The sequence below is a fragment of the Mesocricetus auratus genome, unplaced genomic scaffold (assembly GCF_017639785.1).
Source record: "Mesocricetus auratus isolate SY011 unplaced genomic scaffold, BCM_Maur_2.0 Super-Scaffold_100676, whole genome shotgun sequence".
NCBI classification, from domain to species: Eukaryota; Metazoa; Chordata; class Mammalia; order Rodentia; family Cricetidae; genus Mesocricetus; species Mesocricetus auratus.
This window is the reverse complement of record NW_024429266.1, coordinates 117,596,287-117,618,976: the sequence shown is the minus strand read 5'-3', so window position 1 is coordinate 117,618,976 and position 22,690 is coordinate 117,596,287. Positions and strand designations below refer to the sequence as shown.

Here is a 22,690-nt window from a genome sequence, read left to right as displayed (position 1 = left end):
GTGTAGGCTTTATTTTTTTTAACCTTATAGGTCTTCTGCTTACATATTATGGTTCAAAAAGGCGGGGAACAGTACACAGACATCCCCCAGTACCCAGGTCTTCCTTACCTGTGGGTTCAATTAAACACTCACTGAAGACATTTAGAAACAAACTGTTCATCAATACAGACCATGTATTGTGCTTTCTTACCAGCGTTAACCCCAAAGACTTGAGAAACTATTGTTTACATGGAATTTCACATTGCATTTGGCACTGAAAATCACCCAGAGCTATCTGACATCTATTGGAGGCTGTGTGCACATCGTGTGCAAATACTAACCACATGATTTTATAGAAAGGACTGGGGCATCTTCAACTTTAGCATCTGCAGGAGGCCTGGAACCAATGAAAGCAGAGGGCTGCTTTATCTAAACACACATGTACATATACACACATGTATGCAGTACACATGGTTTCACTGTAAGAAGGCTATAAGAAATAGTTTGTTTTGATTCCGTCTTGCTTATGTCTGTATAAATAAACTCTGGCAGGAACAAGGAAGCAATGAAAGCAATTGCCTTTGAAAGATGAAAAGAGAGAGAAGACAGCAGCAGAATAAAGAGCTCCCCATGAATATCTGTCTAGTGTCTTGATTTGGGAACTGTGAGTAGGTATTGCTTATTAAAAAACTATGAGAAAGGCTCTGGGAGATGGGTCAGGAAGACTGCTGGTGAAGAGGAACACGAAGACAAGCTGGCCAGTAACAGAGAAATGAGGACCCTGGCCTTCTGCAAGACCCCAGGGGTCTGTACCAGGAGTCCCTTTGCTCCCCTTGTACCAGCAGGGCGCTTTCTCCTTGGCAGGCTGTAAAAGAGGGGATGCAAACTACAGAGGCTGCTCCCACACTCCCAGAGGTTTAGATCCAAGTGGGATCATAGAGAATCTCACCCCTCTTCCCATTGTCAGTGCCTCCTGAAGCCGAAAGTTCTATGGGGACTAGGGATGGGTTTGCGAACAGCATCTGTGATGGAGGAGTCTAAGGGCAGGCATCTGTCACAAGACAAGAGCAGTCTGGGCTAGATGCTGCTTCTTTGCAAGTCACATCAGCAAATGTATGAGCATCTGCCGTGCACCAGGCACCACTGTCAGCAATATGCGGAGGCTGGGAGGATGAATGGGATGCAGGCACACAGAAGGGATGGGTTTACTAAGGGCCTGCCAGGGAGTCCAGAAAACACTTGTGTCTTCACAAACCCCGGGAGAACACAACTTGCTATTGTTTGCATCCTCGCTTTTCTGATGAAGAAGGACACGCAGGGAGGTTAATTACCTGTGCGAGGACACTCATCTGCACTGTGACCTGCTGACCTCAAAGCCCTACACCTCAGGCCCTTTGCATTTGCTGCTCCCTCCCTCTGTGGCTCTTTCCCGAGATATCCGCATGATTTAAGTCGCCGCAATCATTCAGGCCTTTACCCTCCTCTTGGTGTCTCAGGGAGGCCCTGGCAGCTGCGCCTGTGCAGAAACCATCCTCACTCTGCTCCTTTGTTTCTTCACAACCCTGATTGCCATGAACACCAATGACAAACAAAAAACAAGTCTTTGTTTCCTGTACGCTATCTGTCTGTGTACACTGGCTGTGGTTGGTACAGTGGCCCCAGCCCTAACGGAGAACTTGATGAAGGGATAGCTGTGCCTTCCAGGAGACTTTGGTCGTAGGAGGGAGTCATTTAGAGGCGCAACATCTGCGTGGGACAAGAGCTTCAAGGACTGGCACAGGAGGAAGCCAGCTTCCTGGGGTTACCAGGATAAAGGACCATGGGGCTCTCCTTGAGGGACTGGGGTGGGGGTAACTGCAGCTACAGATGAAAGGGTGACAGGAAGAGGGAGTCTCATTTCAGAAAATGCCTCTGCCAGACTGGTCCATGGGTAAGACTGCGGGCGTATGTCCTTCTCTTTTGAAAAAATATTTATTTTTGAAATTATAATATAATTACATCATGTCTCCCTTCTCTTTCCTCCCTCCAAACCCTCCCTTATACTCCTCCTTTGCCCTCTTTCAAATTCAGTCTCTTTGTATTAACTGTTATTATATGCATATGTGAGTATATATGTACATACATATTCCTAAATATAACCGGCTCAGTCTGTATAATGTTTCTTGCATACGGTTTTCAGGGCTGACCCTTTAGTAGGGAGAGCCACTTGGTGTGATCTTTCCTGGGGAAAGACTATTCCGCACACTCTCAGCATTCCTTAATTGTCTGCCATTCTTTGTGCTAGCAAGTTTGTCCTTGTTGAGCTAATGCTTAGGCAGCCACTGGTGACACTTTATGGATGTGGTTTCTGGCACTCCTTGTAGACATAATATCACAGCAAATCCCCTGTTTCTCTGGCTCTTACAATCTTTCCACCCCCTCCTCTATAATAATCCCTGAACCTTAGGTGCAGAAGTTGTGGTATAGATGTATCTCTGCATTTCTTGGTTGGTTTTAGCTTTCTGTAATGGTCTCTTATTTCAAACAGAGGTTTCTTTGATGAGGGTGAGGACTACACTTATCCGTGGATATAAGGACGGATATTTAGAATGTGGCTAGGAATTATGCTGGTTTAGTAAAGTGGTGGTTATAGTTTTTTTCTTCCAAGATCCATCACTTCCCTGGGTAGTTGGCTAGGTTTCCAGTACCAAGCATGATTTCCCTTAAATTGTCCAATTTAAACTCCCTCTAATTGTCTTAAGTACAATCAGAGAGCTATTGGTTATCACCAAGCACACCACTACTGTGCCCTTAGGGTAACTGTGCCATTCTGGTCATTGTGTGGTTTGTAGGCATCATAGCTGGGTAGGACTGTTGGTTACTTCTCTCTGGAAGTTTGCATGACACCATGCCTTATGCTACCATGAAATCTAGTCCTCAGGGAGGTTTTCAGGTCATTCCAGCTCAGGGGTCCATGTGCCCTGCATCCAAAGTGGATAGTGTCTTCAGCAATAAGGAATACCTTCCACCTCTGAGAGGCAACCAAGTACAATAACAACAGTCTGTGTTTTGGAGTCTCTTGGACAACCCTGAACAGCAACTTGGAGAAAGGTTTCTCATGCCTCCTAGTATTGTTTTCATTGTACTTGTTAGTTTATGGTTCTTGAATGGCTCATTGTCAGCCCAGATGGAAAATTTCATTTAAACTATATATGTATATTTAATCACAGACTTACATATATTATATGCATTTTTAGGTAGATAGTTAGTACTATGATTCCTTGTGGCTTTTTAAAGAAACCCTTAGCTTACCATCCTTTCTCCTTCTGTATTTTTCTCCCTGACTAGAACCTCCCAGTTTCCCCATTTTCCTCATCAGATCACATGTACCCAGCTATTCCACTCTCTATTGTTTCCTGGCCCTGCAATGGGCCCTTTTATTTACTGGTTTCTACAGTTAATCCAGGCTGTGTCCTTACATCTGAAGATTTAGAACCAGGAGTGTCATGCAATGCTTGTCTTTCTGGGTCTGGGTTACATCACTCATTATGATCTTTTCTAGTTCCATCCATTTACCTGCAAAGTTCATGATTTCATTTTTTCTTTACCAGTGAATAGTATTTCTACACTACATTTTCATTATGCACTCATCAGTTGTGTTGATTGTAGGGCATTTGGGATGCTTCCATTCCCTAGCCATTATGAGTAGAACAGCAATGAACATGTCTGAGAGAGTTATCTATGGTGCAGAACGTCCAGTCCTTTTGGCATATGCCAAGGAGTGGTATGCTTGGGAAAAAGATTTCACTTTTAGTTTTTTGAAAATTCTCCACACTGATTTCCAGAGTGACTGGATGAGTTTGCAATCCCACCAAGAAAGAATGAAGGTTCCCTATCCCCCACATTTAATTTATTTTTATTTTTATTTTTTTGGTTTTTCGAGACAGGGTTTCTCTGTGGCTTTGGAGGCTGTCCTGGAACTAGCTCTTGTAGACCAGGCTGGCCTCGAACTCACAGAGATCCGCCTGCCTCTGCCTCCCAAGTGCTGGGATTAAAGGCATGCGCCACCAACGCCCGGCTCCCCCACATTTATTGTCAGCCACTTTGTTGATTATTTTTCTTACTGGAGTAAAATGAAATCTCTATGTTGTTATGATTTGCATTTCCTTAATTGCTAGGGATGGTGAACATTTCTTGAGATATTACTTAGTCATTGTTGATTGATGGATGGATGTGGGAGGACCCAGCCCACTGAAACCACCCCTGGGCCGGTAGTCCTCGGGTGTATAGAAAGCAGGCCAGGGTAACCACAGGGAGCAAGCTAGGAAACAGCATCCTGCATGGTCTCTGCTTCAGTTCCTTCCTCCGAGTTCCTGCCTTGAGTTCTTGGTCCCAACTTCCCTCAACAGTGGACTACGATGATAAGCCAAATAAACCTTCTCCTCCTTAAGTTGCTTTTGGTCATGGTGTTTATCATGGCAACAGAAAGGAAGGAACTTATCGTAAGTCAGACTTTCTGGCATGTTCTCATTGACTCTCCTGGTTAAATTTCCTCCATGACTTTTTCAAACATGCTAATGAAACCATGGAGATGTCTGCTCAGAAGTCACACAGACAACAGGACTAATTCAAGTTTCATAGCCTGGATGTCCAGGCCCCAAACTCAGCAGCTCTCTAATGAAATTGGTGGAAAGGTCCCAAGTGGGGCTGGTCCTATTAGAATTTACTGGAAGCTGTCATAAAATCCAGATCCCTAGTCCCCATCCCTGAAAAGATCCACTCCTTGAAGGATCGGGAAGGAGCCTTCAGAGTCTGTTTTCCTGGGCCTTCCCAGAAGACTCTAGTGCACACCGAGGGGTGAAGGCACTAGTGATCTTTGCCTCACTGGGGGCGGGGTGGGCAGACAGGGGCCACTGGGAAGCAGGGATGTGGGAAGACCATGCTCTATTCACAAACAGCGGAGGCTGTGAAAGTGTGCATGGAGATAGAACGAGATGGAGAGGGCCCTGAATGAGGAAGAGTCTGAGATGGTCCTGGTGGAACTGAAGAATGCAGGCAAAGGCATACTTCTGGACAGCGTGCTTTATGTCATCAGCCCAAATCCCATAACCTCGCCCTCTGGACACTAGGCACTTCAGCATAGAGAGATGCAGGATCACCAACCATACCCCTGGGAACGGAAGCTCCTGAGACAGTTTGAAAGAGGGACAGACCTCTGCCACCCAATAAGCCACAGAGGTACCCAAACTCCTGGCCCCTATAGCAGATAATTAACCGATAGCCCTTTCCTCAATCAGAAGGTCTACAGAATCCTAAGGCTTAGATATGCTCTTTGAGCAGCAGAATTTGCCAAACGGAAGGGAAGCCAGCACATCATATAGGTCATGTGTCTGTCCCTCCAGATGTTGACAAGACAGCCACTTGCAATGGGAACCAAACAAAATCCAGGCAACTTCCTATCTTAGGTTTCGGTAAGAGCCTGCCTATCACTTGAAGGAATAGCTAAAACAAATACCATGGGAATTATTCTCCAAGGCACAGTCAAGGTGTCTGAAGGTGTCACTTCCTGATTTAACTCAACAAACACATTTCCCAAGCAAAATGCAATAACGAACCACCACTTTTAAGGTGGTTCCATAAGCAGAGCGGTGACATTGTAGAATCTGCTTCTACAGCAATGTCCTGAGTATATTGCCAGCCCTCCCTGGTTGGGGAAGTGGGAGTTTTCCAGCATAGGAGAGAATTCTTCCACTGGACCAACCTGTTTAGCAGGGGTGGGGGTCACTGAGGAATGTGGAGGCCGAGAAAGGGATGCCCACCTTCCCTTGAAATCTAAAACTTTAGAAAGCTAATATTTTATTCTTTTCTTTAGAAACAAACTGACCCATCTTAACAACACAGGAATGAGTCAACAGGTTTTGGTGTGAGAAAGATCATGCCTGCGTGGTCCTGAACCTACTCAAAGCCATCAGTTCTTAGGACTGAGATGGTCCTCCAGGTTAGGCTCTGCAGCCCACTCCCTTCTAAAGGGGCATGTGGATCCAGGAGCTGAGTCTAGCCAGTGGATAAGAGATGAGCTGTACCACGATGCCCACTCCAGTGTCTTAACCATTTTCATGGAAAACTTCACAGGTAGGATCAGGTTACTGGTGCTGTGGGTGACTTTCTGGTCCCAAACTCACCTCTAACTAACATGTGAAGACCCTGCCTTGCTAACAAAATGTTATCTTAAAATTTATTGCTTGGCCAATGGCACCATGGTGACCCAAAGACAAGTCTTGTGGGGCCCCAAAACAGGGAGCCAGGTGACCTATGGGGTTTGACAAATTGCCGCCATGCTACTTTTATGACTCACGATTGGAATAGGATCAAAGAACAACTACTATCATATTCCTGTCAGGTGCTTGGACTGTGGCAGTTCTCCAGGGGGTGAGAGTCCAAGCTCCTATTTAGAAAAAGAAGCACAAGCTCCGAGTGTCAGACCTCCCACTGGAAAAGGCTCCTGGGACAACTGTCAGCCCCAGTGTCTGCTGCCCGGCTGACTTTTGGTCTCTTACAAAGGAATACTTCAGAATATTCTCACGTTGGTTGGCATTTGAACCTGTCAGCCCCAGGCCCACATTTCACACAGTTCCGGCTTATCACTCAAATGTGGTTTCCGTATTATTTTAGGCGAATTAAAAAGTGGCTATTCTTTTAGGCCCTCAACTCCAACACTTTCTCAAAGACTTTGCCCATGGTTTGGGGGTTGGTGTTAGTAGTTGAGCTACATATGCGTGATGTTTAGGACTAAGATTACCCCACGGACATAGCTAAGTAAGTGATAGCATTTGTCTCTAAGAAAACAGCAGTCTGTTAATCCCCATAGGAAAGTGGAGAGAGCAGGGACTTAGGGCCATCATGTGACACTGGGGTTCCTTGAGTCAAGTCCTGGTCTTATGCATCCTTGTGGCCCCACAGCTCCTAGCACTTACTCTGACGACAAAAAATTCCATGATCCACAATGACCAAGAATTTTTTTTAGTGATGTTCTGTAGGGCTTTGATCAAAATGGCTTTGGTGTCCTATGTGTCATATGTCCTTTGTTTTTATAAATTCATTCACTTGGGAACTCTAAATAACAAACACTTATTAGTCTGATAGAATAAAGAACTTTGTATATGCCACTAAATTTGTATTAAATAACCCAAACCATCCCTTCTTCAAGGAAGATTCTATGACTCTAGATCCAAAAGTAAAATTCCAACCTAATATACTAGGGTAGAATAGATATTGTGGACATGTAATTAGCAATGTTCTTCCTAGCTTCCTTAGGATATAAAAGTGCTTTTAAGAAATAAATTGGGTGGCCTAAGGTCACTTAGAAAAAGGGGGGATGAATTTGAGCTAGTATCATGTATTTCAGTAAAGCACCCAGTAGTGGCATTTGCTCAACAAATATTTATTGGATTGTTAATGTGAGCAAGGCAGTGTGTGATGCCCAGTAACTCAAGGAACACCCAACATCTCTTCCCAGGGATATTTTGTTGATTTACTGTAGAGTACTTCACACTCCATTAGGAAACAAACAAACAAAAACATCCAATTACTAAGTCATTAGCACCGCCTTTTAAAATCGAAGCTGGGAAAGCAGAGCCCTACATTGAAAGGGCCTTAGAGACCCACACAGCCCCTAACATCACAGATGGGAGAACAGGCTCATGTAATAAAGAATGAGGGGCCCTGCACGTGCCTGCACAGAGGGATGAGGGCTATATATTTGTGAGGAGAAATAAGTTGAAGAGTGCCAAGGGCAATGAAATCCATTAGACAAAACAAAGTGACAAAGGCCTCAGTGCCCAACATGCTTTTACATTTTTAAACAGGGGAGGCATATGTCTTACAAGATGACAGAGAGCACACATTGGAAGGGGAGGTGGATTATACAGTGAGGCAGGGGCTGGTTTATGCATTAAGGAAAAGTCTTACTCTCAGATTAACATATGGTGTATGTATATGGTGCATGTGTGCACATGCATGTGTGCATACCAGTGGTCAATATCAAGTTTCTTCCTTAATCACTCTACAGCTTCTTTTTTTGAGATAGAGCTTCTTAAGTGAACCTGAAGCTCACTCATTAGGCTAGACTGGCTGGCCAGAAGGCCCTGGGAATCCTCCTGTCTCCATTCTGGTATTAGGATCAGAGGCATGCGCAACACTGCTTTTACATAGGTGCTGGGGTTCTGAATTCAGGTTCTCATGCTTGTAAAGCAAGCAGTATACTGGCTGAGCCATCTCCTAAGTCCCAATAATGTTCAATTTTATGCACCTCCATACTGTCATAACAAATATGTACATATGCATGTATGTATAATGTACATATACCCTCTACCATTTTATGATAGGAATACATGCTGAGAAACGTTTGTTAGGCAATGTGTGCTTCTGCAAACATCAGAGTATACTTACACACACCTAGATGGTATAGCCTAGCACACACATGTACTATATGGCCCATGCTGATAGTATATGTTGTCATAGGCCCAGTCCATTTTGGGTGGAGGTGCCATTATATGGCATATGACTACAACGATAAGCAGACAAATGTATACATAGAAAATCTAAGACTTTAACTTTTGAGACAGAGTCTCATTATGTAGACCTGACAGTTCTAGAGCTCATCATATAGACAAGACTGGCACAGAACTCAAAGAGGTTCACCTGCCCTTACATCCAGAGTGTATGTCTTACTACAGGGGCATGCCACTGTACTCAATTTATGATTATAAAAAAACAGAAAAGAAGTCTTGATGTCTGCTTGCAGGGTAAGGGTTGGATTTTGAATGCCCCCTACCCCTTTTGGAGAAGCCTCTGTCCTTGTTGAGCTGTGGATTCCTTATAGAGAGAGGTAACAGTAGTCCCTATCTGTTGGGGTGTACTGAGACTCTCGGAATTAGCAGCTCAAAGCCCAGGGCAGGTCCTCAGTGGACAGCAGCAATGACGGCAGCATCAACAGTGACAGTAGCACCAATGGTTGCTACCCAGCAGTGAGCCCGGAGGAACACCTGCCTCAGGCATAGTGGTCTCCATCCTGCCACAGACCTTTCTTCTCCTAACAGAGAGTTCTGGGAGAGACTCATGATGCCAAGGAGAGAGTCAGAAAGTCTGAGGTAATGGCCAGTGCCTGCCTTCATGACAGGAGCTGCTCGGTGACCAATATTCAGACATGAGCTATGCTTCTACGGAGTCGCCTGGAGTGATCAGACACTGTGTGTTCATTTTTCAACAGTTCATGTCAAATGCTATTACAGCCCTGGAGTGATGAGCAAAGAGCATAATTCATGGAAGTCAAATACATTCGCTCTTGCTTACCAAATTCATACAAAATAAAAATATGCCCCCAGACTGAGGGTCAGAAGGTCCCCTCCCCCCTGGAGCAACCCTAGAGTGCAGAGTTTACCCTCTCTGACATGTATCTCTCCTCAGTGAAAGGAAGAGCTTGGGATCTTTGGGGCTGCTTATGGGACTACTCATGTACACTGCGCCCCAGCAAGGATCCTTCAAGAAGGCAGGCAGGCTAAAGACTTGCAGAGATTTTTCTGCTGTTGGTACTCACAGTATGATTTCCATATGGGAGGCTGGTATTCCTCAGCATCTAGAATGAAGAGAGAGATCACGTGAGACTGCATGTCAACCTGCAAGTCGGTGTCTTCCCTAGAGGAGGGACAGCCTGTCAGCCGGACTCAATTCCAACCCCTGGAGTCCCTCAGCTCATGGACAGAATAGTCCCAGCCACAGAGGCAGAACGTGAGTGGTAACTTGTGGGCCCAAATACAACATCATCTTTGGATCACTACTGTGACAGAATAAACAGGTAAACAGTTTTCAGAATCTAGTAAATTAAAAAAAAAAGATTTTAAAGCAATTAACTCGATTGCACTCTCTAGTGATCCTTTCAAAATGTATTTACTCATCTTGGCATAATAAACACATAATGTATCCCACCGTCCCCAGCCAGATCTTTAGTCCATTTACTAAGACCTGAGAGCAGGATGCAAAGTGGCGAGCCCACAATATTAGGTGTGGAAAGTTGTGCGGCCAAAAGCCACTCCACTCTGAAACTCCTGGACCTGACTGTAGAGGCACGGATGGCGCTTTTGGGATGGCGTGAGTCCCTTGAATTAATGTCACACGTGACTCAGAATATTTGCAGCAGCCTCACAGCAAGTACAGGTGTCGGATGAGAGAGTTGTAGGACAGGATGAAGGTGTTCTTCATCACCCTCAGAAACGGGCGAGAGGAGGCCATGGCTGCTCCCTCAGCCCCTGGCCTGGGTGACAGTTCATGTCCTGTGCACTCAGCTATGAGCCTAAGGAAGCCCATGTCAGCCTAGACAGCCAGGGGGAGAGTGTTCCGGATGCACGTGGCTGGTACGGAAGCTCGAGCTCTCTGGTTTTGCATCTTTAGGAACCTGAACAAGCCCTGCTGTGTACTCCCCATTCCCACTCCCGGACTCCCTAATTTTGGAAGGAATTAACATCTGAGAAAGTTTTTCTCCCTGAGAAACAAATGTGCTATTTACTGATCAATACCAAACTCCAATGTGATAAACTCCCCCCACCCAAGTCCTACTCAGTTATGCTTGCTTAGCTTAAAATTTTATTTTACAATAAATATCCTGTTCCTTTGGCTCATCACCTCACGGACCCAAAGGTCACTGTGTATGAGAGTGCAGTGCACTGATGGTTTGTATTGTGACCAGACAAACACTGGCATTAACTCCTCAAGCATTTTTTCATATGTACTTATTTTATGCGTATGAATGTTTTACCTGCATGTGCATACATGCATCACATGTATGCCTGGTGCCACAGGTCAGAAGAGGGTGTCAAACCCCCTCTTATGGATGACTGTTAGCCACCAGGACCTCTGCAAGAGTAACCAGTACTCTAAACCCCTGAGCCATCTCCCCAGCCCGCTGGCATTAACTCTTAATACCTGTGCCAAAGTAAGAAAAAATGCCTCGTAATAGTGAGCTATTAGCCTAAACATCTGGATCGTTTCATCCTATTTGCACCATAAATCAATGTTAAACATTAGCCTGAATGTTTATTAAAAAGACCTTTTCAAACCAAACAAACCAACTTGCTGTGTTTACAATAGAATTCTTAACCATCCATCCCATGCCTCTCCACAGGAACAGCCAGGTCCTATATGCGTGAATGTGGATACCATCTCCAAAAGCAGCTTTCAAAGATAAATGAAAATCAATACAGGCAACTGTATACATATATCTGAGCATGCGTACATACACGGGAACACACAGAGACACACATATAATAAAGAAATCAAATCCCTGAGACGCTACAAGAGACAGCTACAGGCAGGGAGAAAAACTACCTATAAGCTCTTTATTATTTCAGGTGAGATTATTCTATGAGGTAAATAAACTGCCAGGCTAGATGTGGTCACGATCCTTCCGTACCCCAGCACTGTTTTCTGTGGATTGAGGGGGGCGGGTCTGGGGTAGCGGCAGTAGCCCCCTTCTGTGGGCGCAGTCCTGAGTTGGCTTGGAACTAAGTTGTTCTTACCACATGTCAGTTTAAATTAGACAACCTCACTATGAATGTCAGGATGGCTTTTCTCATAAGACACAGTGGCCCCATTAACCTTCACATAGCCTGCCCCTACAAAGTGTAAACAGTTTCCTTTGTATTTGCTTCCTGTTGCCAACAGCTCAGAGGTGAAGAAAGCTGCCCTCAGAAGCTAAGGATCTTAACAGTCCCTGGTCCAGAACCTGCCAACATCTTCCCTCTGTGTGTGAAATAGACTTCACTGTGGCCTGCAGCGGCCTGCTCTATCTGGAGCCCGCCCCGCTGAGTCTACTCCACGCATTTCCCCATTGCACAGCTCGCCTGCCACACCAGCCTCCTCGTTCTTAGAACACACAAAGCCTCTCCGAGTCTGTACCTTTGCTCTGTGGACGAGCTTCCTAAAATGCTCACTAATAGGTCTTTGCATGGCTCATTTGTCCCATCATGTAGGGCTCAGCCCAAATGTCACCTCCTAGGGGACTTGCCCTTAACCCAGTCCCTCTCATAACATGCAGCTTGATTTTCTTCATAGCTTCTGTTACCATAGAGATTTTTTATTGATTAATTGGGTTTTTATGACTGGTCTCACCTCAGTATTTGTCAGACTCCCTTAAAGCAGGAGCGCTGGCCCACTCATAACCCCTGGAAAGGTGCTAGCGTATACCAGGCCTTCAGACACAAACCAGAGAAGCCCGAGTGGGACAGTATAAGCACAGATGCCACTCAAAACCTAAAACCAAAACATGTTAAATAATTGAAGACATTTATGAACCTGGGAGAGGTGATGTATGAGGAACACCTGCCTCCGGCATCGTGGTCTCCATCCTGCCACAGACCTTTCTTCTCCTAACAGAGAGTTCTGGGAGAGACTCATGATGCCAAGGAGAGAGTCAGAAAGTCTGAGGTAATGGCCAGTGCCTGCCTTCATGACAGGAGCTGCTCGGTGGCAGCACTCAGCACTCAGGAGGCAGAGGCAGCTGACCGTATCTACGAGTTTGAGCTCCAGGCCAGCCAGGGCTATGCAGTGAGACACCATCTAAAAAAAATCCATAAAACTATATAATTTATATTTATAAATATAATAATAATAATAAATATTATATATGTGTGTGTGTGTGTGTGTATGAACTCTCAGGACACAAGGCCATCTGCAGACAAGCACTGCTAAGTGTCATGAACACAGCTCCTTTCTGTCCCCTACTCTCAGTATTAGGGTGTCATGAGGATTCACTAAGAGTGCTCTTGCAATGCTCCCAAGAGAGAACTGTGCTCAGCATTAAGTCCCTGATGTGGCGGGCTGCTATTACTATGTCACTGTGATGTCACCCTGTCCTGATTCTTCCCAGGTGGCTCACTGCTATTGTCTTTTATCTCTCCACTACAGCCATTGACTGTCTCCGTTTCTTCAGACCTGGAGTCTGTAATTAAGCTCCAGGGCTGTTGTCATGGAAGTTTCTTTTTCATATAAAAGAATTTAAATTGAGAGGTCATTTGTCATGCTTCAGTGGAACGACGATAATTACCTTAGCCTTTGAGACATGTTTCACACACCGCTACAGTACACTTCTCAGTGGCCATGGTCAGGGGACAGATCATATAATACTTTTAATAGGTCATAACAAATCCTTGGTTGTCTCCAACACTCCCTGGCTAACAATAAAGCTATTTGCACAGACTGCTCCCAAAATGTTTCCATAATCTGCTTCTCTCTTTGAAGATGGACTTCGCTCTTGAATCAGCTGACATTTCATTTTATCTTTATTTTTCTTTCTCAGATAAAGTTCTCAGGGATCTCATGAAGCTGTTATGCATCGGAGGATGGCCTTGAACTTCCAATTCTCCTGCTACTGCTGGGATTATAGACAGTCACTACTACACTAGTTCCATGTGGTGTTGGAGAGTGAACCTGTGGCCTCCAATATGCTAGACAAGCACTTTTCCAATCTACCTATGTCTTTTGTTCCAATTTCCCTTTAAAACATGGAGTAGGCCTGTGAGGTCATTTAGTTCTCCTTCATTACTTGGCAAATGGGTGAAATGAGACACAGAGCTATTAAATGGCTTCCTCAAGGTTATAAAACAAGTTTGAAGCAACAAAACGTCACCGGTCTTCAGGACCTGGATGTATTTTCATTCTTGTCCGGCAGACACCTCCAATTTACATATATTGAAGTTAAGAAAATGATACTATCATATAACAGATTTATTATTTTAATTTTTGTGAAGCTCGAAAGAAAAAAATGAGTGCAGACTCTCCATGCTCTGTGGTCCAGGGGACAGCCTCCGGGGTGAGACCATCTAGATTAAACACCCTACTCTGTCCCTCACCGTGAGATCTCAGGCAGATTATCTAATCTTTCTGGGACTCAGCTCTTTAAACTATCAAATGAGAGTAGGAACGTTCGCCAACACAAAGCATTAAGACAAGGGAAGGGTTCATGTGTATGAAAGATTAATCTGTAAAGAGAAGACAAGTATTGTGAGGACAGTTTAACCAGAGAAGAGACTGAGAGACACAAAGAAAGGGAAGAATGAAAAAGGAAGGGGGACAGGGAGATGGATAAGGGTGTGTGAGGCTTGGAGTCCACATTTCTAGAACCCACATAAAGATACCTGTGCTACCAAGACAGAAGCCTGAGGCAGGAGAATTCCCAGATGCTGGAGGTCAACCAACTTGGCTGATGAAGGGTGGGGCAACAGGAGATCCCATCTCCAATGAGGTGGAAAGTGATTACCAACCAAAGCTTGTCCTCTGACATTCATGGCACGAGCGTGCTCTCCACCCACAACACACAAACACAGACAAAGTTTCAAAATAAATTTTTAAAAAGGTAAAGGGTGGATATGAGACAAATTATGAGAATAACTAAAATGAAATGATTTCTTTGACTATAAAATAAATTCTATGTTTAATGCTATCATTATCCTTAGTGACATAAAATATTCCTGCCACATTGTTAGTAGTAAAATTACAAAGCAATTTATTATCAAGGTATCTTTTCCTTTTTTCCATTTTAGATACCATCCTAGTCTGCAGTCCAGCCTGTGTTAGAAATAATAATTTTCCTGTCTCAGACTCCCAAGTACTGATATTATAGGCATAAGTTACCACTTCTGAGCCTCATATTTTAGTTGTGTATGTGTACATACATGCATGTTCATGTGAGTGCACATGTGTGTGGTTGTACGGGCATGCATGTACTGTGCAGACAAAGGTCACCTTTGAGTGTTTCCTTCCTTTGGTGACATCTGCCTGGTTTAGAGACAGTCTCTCACTGGTCTGGAGCTAATAAAGTAGGTAAGGCTGGCTGAACAGTGAGCTCCAGGGAGCCCCCGTCTCTGCTTCCTCAGAGCTGGCATTGGAAGGGTGTGTCACCACACCTGGCTTTTTAAAAATGTACATTCTAGGGATCAAACTCAGATCTTCTTGCTTATTGGCTGAAATGACTGACTGACTGACTGACTGACTAAATAAATAAATAAAGTTCAGATTCCCAGAAGCACAATTATTAAAAAGCCATTATATTTGGCACTGGATAGGTAATCCTGTTTTTCTCTGATTGCTTACCTACACCATGTGATGTTCTGGTTATATTTATATTGCTTGTATAGGAATGAGAAGTAAATTTAGAGGAGTGCTAGGTTTGCTGTTGTTGTTTGCTTTTTACGCACTGCCTAAATAAAGCATCACCTTGAAAAGCAGTTGATACCGCGAGAACAACAGAAACAGCTCATATTTAACACAGACAGCCTTGGTGCTGACACAGGAAGAACAGAGGGTGAAGGAAGGAGAGCAGGGCCATGCCTACTATCCAGCCCCCTTTCGAAAAGTCTTGTGCTGTGAATCCACCATTCCAGGCAGGCGGGGAAGCAGCTATCTCCACTCACTTCAAAGAGAAAAGATGGGAAAAGGGGAGGGGAGAGGGGAAGGGGAGGGGAGGGGAGAGGAGAGGGGAGAGGGGAGGGGAGGGGAGAGGAGAGGGGAGGGGAGGAGAGAGTGGAGGGGAGGGGAGAGGGAAGGGGAGGAGAGAGGGGAGGGGAGAGGAGAGGAGAGGGGAGGGGAGAGGAGGGCCAAGAGGGCCAAAGGCACAATTAGAACTTGAAAGTGACCTTGAGGAGGTCATAGATGGTGAGTACTTGAACCTTGAAAAGATGGCACAGTCTCGAGGAAATCAAATTCTAGAATGAGCCCAGAGAAGCTGTTCAGTCTGTGAAGCAGCCTGGGGCACTGGGGCCCCTTAGAGAGCATGCGTGGGATGACATCATCTGCCTAGTGAACAGCAAAACCAAGACTTCACCAGAGATCTCACTAAACTCAGAAGTCGTGCACACTTACTGTTGAAAACAGGAACATAATAATTCAAAAATGTGTCATTTTTAAAGTCTCCTACCTCAATAAAAATGGGCCATTAATAGATTTGTGTGAGTCTTTACAACTTTTGCTCTGTGACTAGTTACAATAAAAGTCTACCAAATGGTCACATACTATATATTAATATGTGACTCTGCAGTTTGCTTTTTGAATTTTAGTGTTATTTCTCTTTTTTCCTTACATTTTTAAGGCAAGGTCTCCATAATTATTATTACCCCTCTCACCTCAGCTTCCTTGGTGCTGGGACAGCAGCCGTGTGGTACCTGCCCAGCAGCTCTGGATGCTGTTTCATAGGTAGGCATGTTTTTCTACACCTAACACAGACATCTATGTTTCTTTTTCTTCATTTACCTAAAGCTTGCTCTCAGTGTATGCATTTCCTAAGACGTAAGTCACGTAATTGTGTACAATTTCCCAGTGACAGACATGCCGGCTGCTTTCAGCCTTTTGCAGATGGAAACAATGATTTGACTCAACTTGTGTTGCATTGTTCAAGGGGTGGAACTCGGGTGAGTGAAAGCCTATGTGCTTTTATTTCAAAAGTTTTTGTTAAAATATTTGACAGAAAAGGTTGTGTTAACTGGAAACCTCAAGGAAGTGTGCAAGAAAACTGAGCTCCCTATACCCCCACAGTCTGAGCTCTCTACTCCCCTATGGTCTGAGCTCCCTACACCCCGACAGGCTGGTGTCAATGTGCATCTTAATTTGTGATGCCTGTAAGACTTAACTATAAACTCACAGGAAAGACTGTATTTGAGGAGTAGCAGATGGAGACAGGGAGCTCTTGCTGGAACATGGCTGCGACCTGATGTGAGGATACACGAGTCCCTAGGGTTTTGTTGGCTGCAGCTGGAAGGCTGTGCATCCCAGGATTTATGGCTCCAGAGACACACCACCATGATAGAATCACCTGAGGAGCAAGTGTAAAGGAATCTGGGGGTTGATAAATGAAGAAAAATGAAAGACAGCATGCGTTCTACTTGGGTAAGTGACAGCCGAGGAGGAACCCTGTAAACATCTACGAGAGCCAGTTTCCTTCCCTTGGCTCAGTGGAGGGTGACAAGAGCAATGGAAACTCACAACCAGGCTTTGGACACGAGAGGAGCCAAAGATTCACTGGTCCAAAGAATGACCTAACAAGCAAGCTGGAGGAGGCCTCCGCTGAGAGTATCTTAGATAAACCTGTGCACTTGCATCAGGGGATTTTCTGAGCAATAAGCGGAGGGCAGGTTGCATTCCCCCTCTACCATTCCCTCTCTCACAAATGCCAGCCCTCGGCTGCCACTTTTGATTTATTGATGCACACATTTGCAAATGGGCTGCAGTGGGCTTTTTCCAGGGAGGTTGGGCGAAAACAGGTTTTTCAATCAGTCCTGGAGCAGCCACACAATGAAATGACAGTTCAGGATTTGTAGCATGATTAGCTTAATGGAGCCAGAATGGGTTGGGATCCAAATGAAAGCAGACAACAGCCGGAGTGGGGTGCTCCTTCTGTGTGCACTGCAGTTGTCTGCAACAGGACTGCCCAAGCTTCTGAAGGTTCGAGATGCTCACGGGGCTGCAGTGCACCCCGAGCCACGGGCTTGTCAGACCACGGCAGTCAAATGGCTCCAGTTCTTGATCAAACTGCTGCAAAATGTTGGATGAGAAGCTTTCCGGAGATTTCTTGCTAATACTTCTCACCTGCACAGATTATCTGCATCGTCCTGAGAAATGAGACCCTCTGTGCATTTATTCTCTTTGAAAATGGTTTGGGTAAGAAAATAGAAAAATAAATGAAGGCCTGGTGTGCATCAGCTGGGGGGATCAGCAGGGTTTTTAAAAACTTCTTTTTTGTGATTATAATATAATTACATGACTTTCCCTTTACTTTTCCCCCAAACACTCACACATATCCCTCCTTGCTCTCTTTTAAAATTGTGACCTCTTATATACATATATACGCATGTTCCTAAATATAACCCGTTCAATCTGGGTATAATGTTAATTGTATGCGTGTATTCAGGGCTGACCATTTGGTACTGAATAGCCAGTTCGGGTGATCTTCCCTGGGGAAGACCATGTCTCCTGCTCTCAGCATCCCTTAGTTGCCTGCATTTCTTCTGTGTGGGGTTGAGGCCTCCCGAGCTTTCTCCCACGCGTTTTAGCATGTCTGTGGGTGTCCACCTTGATCAGCTCTCGTTTAGACAGCCATGCTGGTGAGCTCCATGGCTGTAGCTTTCGACATTTCTAGGAGACAGCCTCACAGCAAACTCCCTGACACTCTAGTTCTCACCACCTCCTCTTGCATGCAGCCCCCTGAGCCTTAGGTTCATTAGTTGTTTTGCAGATGCCGTCAGTTGGGGTTGAGCCCATCACTTTGAATTTTGAATGGTTGTGGTTTTCTGTAACGGTTTCTGCCTGACTCAGATACCATTTCATGGAATGAGCTCCCCTTGCAGGAGAGTTGATAGGACAAATCCCTGTACCTTACCAGAACTTTCTAGCTCCTCAGGCTGAGCCTGAAGATGAACTTTGGAGAGACCTTCTAGCAATGATGAGGCCACAAAGAGCTGGAGTCTGTGGTCACTAGAGGGCACTGGGGCCGCATGGAGCTTCTGTCCTGGGCGACTGATGCTGCATACAGAGGCACGCTGAGTTTTCCATTCAGCAAGTGTTTGCTGAATAAATACCAGGAGCCCAGCTCTGGTTACCCCAGCACAGAGGAAGGAGGGCTCAGAAAGTTCTGCCAACTGTCTCTGGCTCTTCCTCCTCATCCCATCAGGCTCTTCTTTCTCTTATAGCTTAGTCACATTGGCCTTTCTTTTGGTCCTCGGAGGTACCAAGTTAACACACGTGGTTAACTTCTGATTGCCGCATGGAGTCAGACATCCTCTAGACATTCTTCCCAGGCCATGCACGCCATACACTTGACTCTTTTCAGTTCCTCCCTGGGCCTCTGTGTGTGTGTGTGTGTGTGTGTGTGTGTGTGTGTGTGTGTGTGTGTTTACATGTTATCTCCATAAACTTGACGCACAGCAAGTGAAAGCAAGGGCCTCATTTATCTTGTTCTCTGCTTTCTGCGTCATTTTTAGCCCATTGGGTCTCTTCCATGCGTTTATACAAAGATGTCCTACTCAAGTAGGCAGCTTGGTGGTTGGACAGACCAACAGTTGGGCAGTGTGAAGAAGATGCTTCTCCTCCTAGGGTACATGGATCTCAAACAGAGTGTGTGGCCTTGCTAGGTCTAGCCCCCACTTGTCTCCTGATGGACACAAATGGTTCAATTTGAAATTCTATGATTACTGTATATTAGGACATAGCAGGCACTCAGTCAGGTGCTGGCTTAATGAAAGATAGAAACTCATGCCATACACTCTGCTGTGGGACACAAAGGAGGAGACCACTGGAATGCGGCAAGAGGATGTATAAGAAGGAAGATCAGAGTGGCATTTCCCAGCTTTTGGAAGGTGGGACTAGATTGGGTCATTTTGTCCTTCCTCAAGCTTTGTCTGACCTCTGACCTTGAGTAGCTCTGTCTCAGTAATAGGCACAGAGGTCTAAAGGTTCCAGAGACAAAGCTTCTGGTACCATAGTACACTGCACCTGCTTGAAGGGTTGGACATTGAACACAACAGCCACAAGGATTGCCTTGTGGACAAACAGGCTGCTGCCCCATGACACACAAACCAAGGTATTGCTGAAGCCAGACAAGACACAAGAGCAGGATTGGCCCCGCCTGCTGGCTAAGGCAGAGGCTGGTATGGGAAAGTGGGGTCCCAGAGTGGCTAGAGACTAACTTAGAGAACAGGGTTCCAGAGACCCAAAGATGGAGAAACGAAGCTCTTGTCTTTGCTCTGAAGGGAAGGAAGAGTAAGCAGGGATGATGCAGGACCCAGTGTGTTGGCCGGAAAGATTATCCCAGTGTGGGTGTAAGCTGGGTTAGAGGGAGAGAGGAGGGGAGTGAGGGAAGGCGAGCAGTAGCGAGACCAATCAGAAGCTAGGTGAGTGACGTGAACCATCTGAGCTCCAGCCTTATCAATAGAAATGGAGGAAATGGATTTGATAGATGCGGAGGCAGCCAATGCGTAGGGCTTGGGAAAGAGGGCATGACGCTGGGTTGGTAGAGGGCGGAGAATGGTGGATAGCCTCGGCAGTAGGATGGAGGGTGATTTCTTTCATATAACTGAGAAAACCATGTGAGAAGCAAACCAGCAAGATAGATGGCAGTGGCCTTTGCTTTTCACTGCTGGAAGGAGGCAGCAATGGGACAGTCCAAGAGGTCTGCAGTCCAGACAAAAGCCCGGGCTCGGGCTTCTCTGAAGGCAAGTCCCACAAGCATGTTGTGCTGCAGACACTGAAGTGCAGGACACGACAGAGGATCGATGCTCGGTGCGTGGCAGGAGACCTCTGAAGAGCCTGGCAGGCACACCGACGGCATGGGAGGATTAAGAAGAAGAGAATGAGCAGGGAGCCTGGGGGAAGAGAAGAGGCGGCCAGGCAAAGCCACTCAGAAGGGGAAGTGGTGAGGGTGTCAGAAGCTGCTCGGATGAGATAGGACAAGGGGCCCCAGGCGGCAGCAACAAGAGGCGTGGGAGGGGTGGTGGTTGACGAACTTGGGGTAGAAGTCACACAGTGGGGTGAGAGCAAGGGGAACTGGAAAAATAGAATGCTTGAGTAGGAGCTGTCGCAGACACTTAGAGACATGCTATGGCAATAAAGGGGACAAGGGCCAGCACCATGGTTGCCGCCCTCATTACCTTTGCCAAACAACTCCTGTTCTCCTCTGCCCCCCGGGGTCTCTTCCCAGCTAGTGGCTCTGTTCCTACAAGATAGAGACTTTTCCCAGCCCCTCCTGGTGAGTGGGTTCCCTCTCTATCATTACTGTTTTTTTTCTACTACGTCTGAGTCTTCAGAGGTAGCCTCGCTGCCTCCACTCCCTTGAGCCTGGAGAACCCTCTCCTTCCCCTGTTCCTTCCAGCAGCTGCCCCTCCTCTTTACAAATTCCTTTCTCCAGAGGAATGTCTTCCTGGCTTTCCTCCAGGGCCCTTCAGGGCATTCATTTACCCATCTAACAAATATTTACCTAGAGTTTAATGGCATACTTGGCACAAAATATTACACTAGACATGGGTGAGGGTAGTAAGGCAACATGCAGAATGCAGGCACAAGGAATCAGCCTGGAGTTAAAATATCTCATTCACCCATCCATCCACCCACCCATCCATCCATCCATCCACCCACCCATCCATCCATCCATCCACCCACCCACCCACCCACCCACCCACCCACCCACCCATCCACCCATCCATCCACCCACCCATCCACCCATCCATCCATCCATCCACCCATCCACCCACCCATCCATCCATCCATCTATCCATCCATCCATCCATCCACCCATCCATCCATCCATCCATCCATCTACCCATCCATCCACCCATCCATCCATCCATCCATCCATCCATCCATCCATCCATCCATCCATCCACCCATCCATCCACTAAACAAGCACTGCCCCTCTGTCTGCTAAATCCAGCCTCTGGACACATGTGCATGTTAACATAACATGAGGTTAAACATGACAAGAGTGGACTTACAGTGCTGTAGGAATGGAGAAGAGAAATTCTTTTAATCAGTTGTTCTTTGGTATTTGTTTTGGTTTTTGTTTGTTGGTGGTGGTGGTAGTTTTTTATGGGGGGGGGTTGTTTGTTGCTTTGGCTTTTTTATTCATCTTCTCCTGAAGACGTTAGCTCCTGGGCATGATATACTATCTCTCATAAAAGCATTTCCTAAGTTATAGGCCTGGTATTGCTGCTACTAACAGAAAAAAGTAAAATTTTCACCCATATTAGATTCAGAGTCAAAGGGTTCTGAAGGATGAAGAAAGAAAAGAAGATAAACAATCTTCCACCAGGAGTAGAATGTTCTGGCATATTTCAGATTCTGGGATAGGCTCCTTATATGTATAACCTTAAATACTTATAATTTTCCTGACTTATCTCTCCATCTACTCATCCATCCATACCCACCTGCCCATTCAAAGATGGACCCTCGAATGAGGTAGACCCATCAATCCCCTTAGTCTAGATCATGTGAAACTGGGGATGGTTGTACAGGTGTTTTCCAACAGTAAACACTTTTATCTCCTGGAAAGGAGAAAAATGAACTTCAAAGACATTTGGCCATTTTCCCAAGGCCACTTGGGTAGTGGCATGCGGAATTAAAAACTGGACCTGCTTTTCTCTGGAACCTATTGATTCCCCTATGGCCTCATCTCCCAGAAGACTCTGCCATGCAGAAGCTAATGTGAAGTGTACAGGTCCTTCTGGTCTGCTGCAAACAAGCAACAACGCTTGAATGTTGTAGAAAACAGCACAGAAGCAGGAAAAATCGTGACATTGTTTAATTTCCTGCCGTCTTTTAGAACAAAAAGTGAAATGGTACTAAAGAGGTCTCTTTCCCTCCTGGGTCTTCCTTCATCTCTCCTCCTCCCCCCTCATCCTCACTCCCTGAATCCCTCCAGTTCTTCCTCCGCAGCCTTCTGTGTCCCTGTCAGGCTCTAAGTGCCTGTATGGCTCTTTCTCAGGCATTGTCAGTACACCCTCAGCTCGTTTGAGGCCCAGCTTATGGGCTCACTACAGTACTGGCAGCAGATGACTCTGTGAGTGGGTGCAGTCATTCCTCACAGTGGAAAACTCATACGAAATGGGGTAGATAATATAATTGCAGGAATTCATCCCAAGAAGGGGCACACATCAGTTCACTCTGACCCAACCTTGCCAGATCACAGTTAATCTCACTGGCT

At 45.7% G+C, this 22,690-nt stretch overlaps 1 protein-coding gene and 1 long non-coding RNA gene across 4 annotated transcripts in view; one reads left to right on the top strand and one right to left on the bottom strand.

Annotated features, from left to right (window-relative positions):
• Positions 1 to 22,690, bottom strand: part of Chn2 (chimerin 2) — a 252,893-nt gene that overhangs the window by 109,546 nt on the left and 120,657 nt on the right. For 2 of the 3 annotated variants that reach the window (XM_021231033.1, XM_005076808.4), the window contains exon 2: positions 9,554 to 9,592. In XM_021231033.1, coding sequence (XP_021086692.1) covers positions 9,554 to 9,592 — 39 coding nt within the window. Of the gene's footprint in view, positions 1 to 9,553; positions 9,593 to 16,642; positions 16,818 to 22,690 lie in introns of those variants that run through there. The other variant, XM_040738919.1, reaches the window with a different exon arrangement.
• On the top strand, positions 1,171 to 14,515 carry LOC121137076. Its single transcript, XR_005874295.1, has 3 exons — positions 1,171 to 1,909; positions 5,831 to 6,090; positions 13,307 to 14,515. It is a non-coding gene; the product is annotated as an uncharacterized LOC121137076 (long non-coding RNA).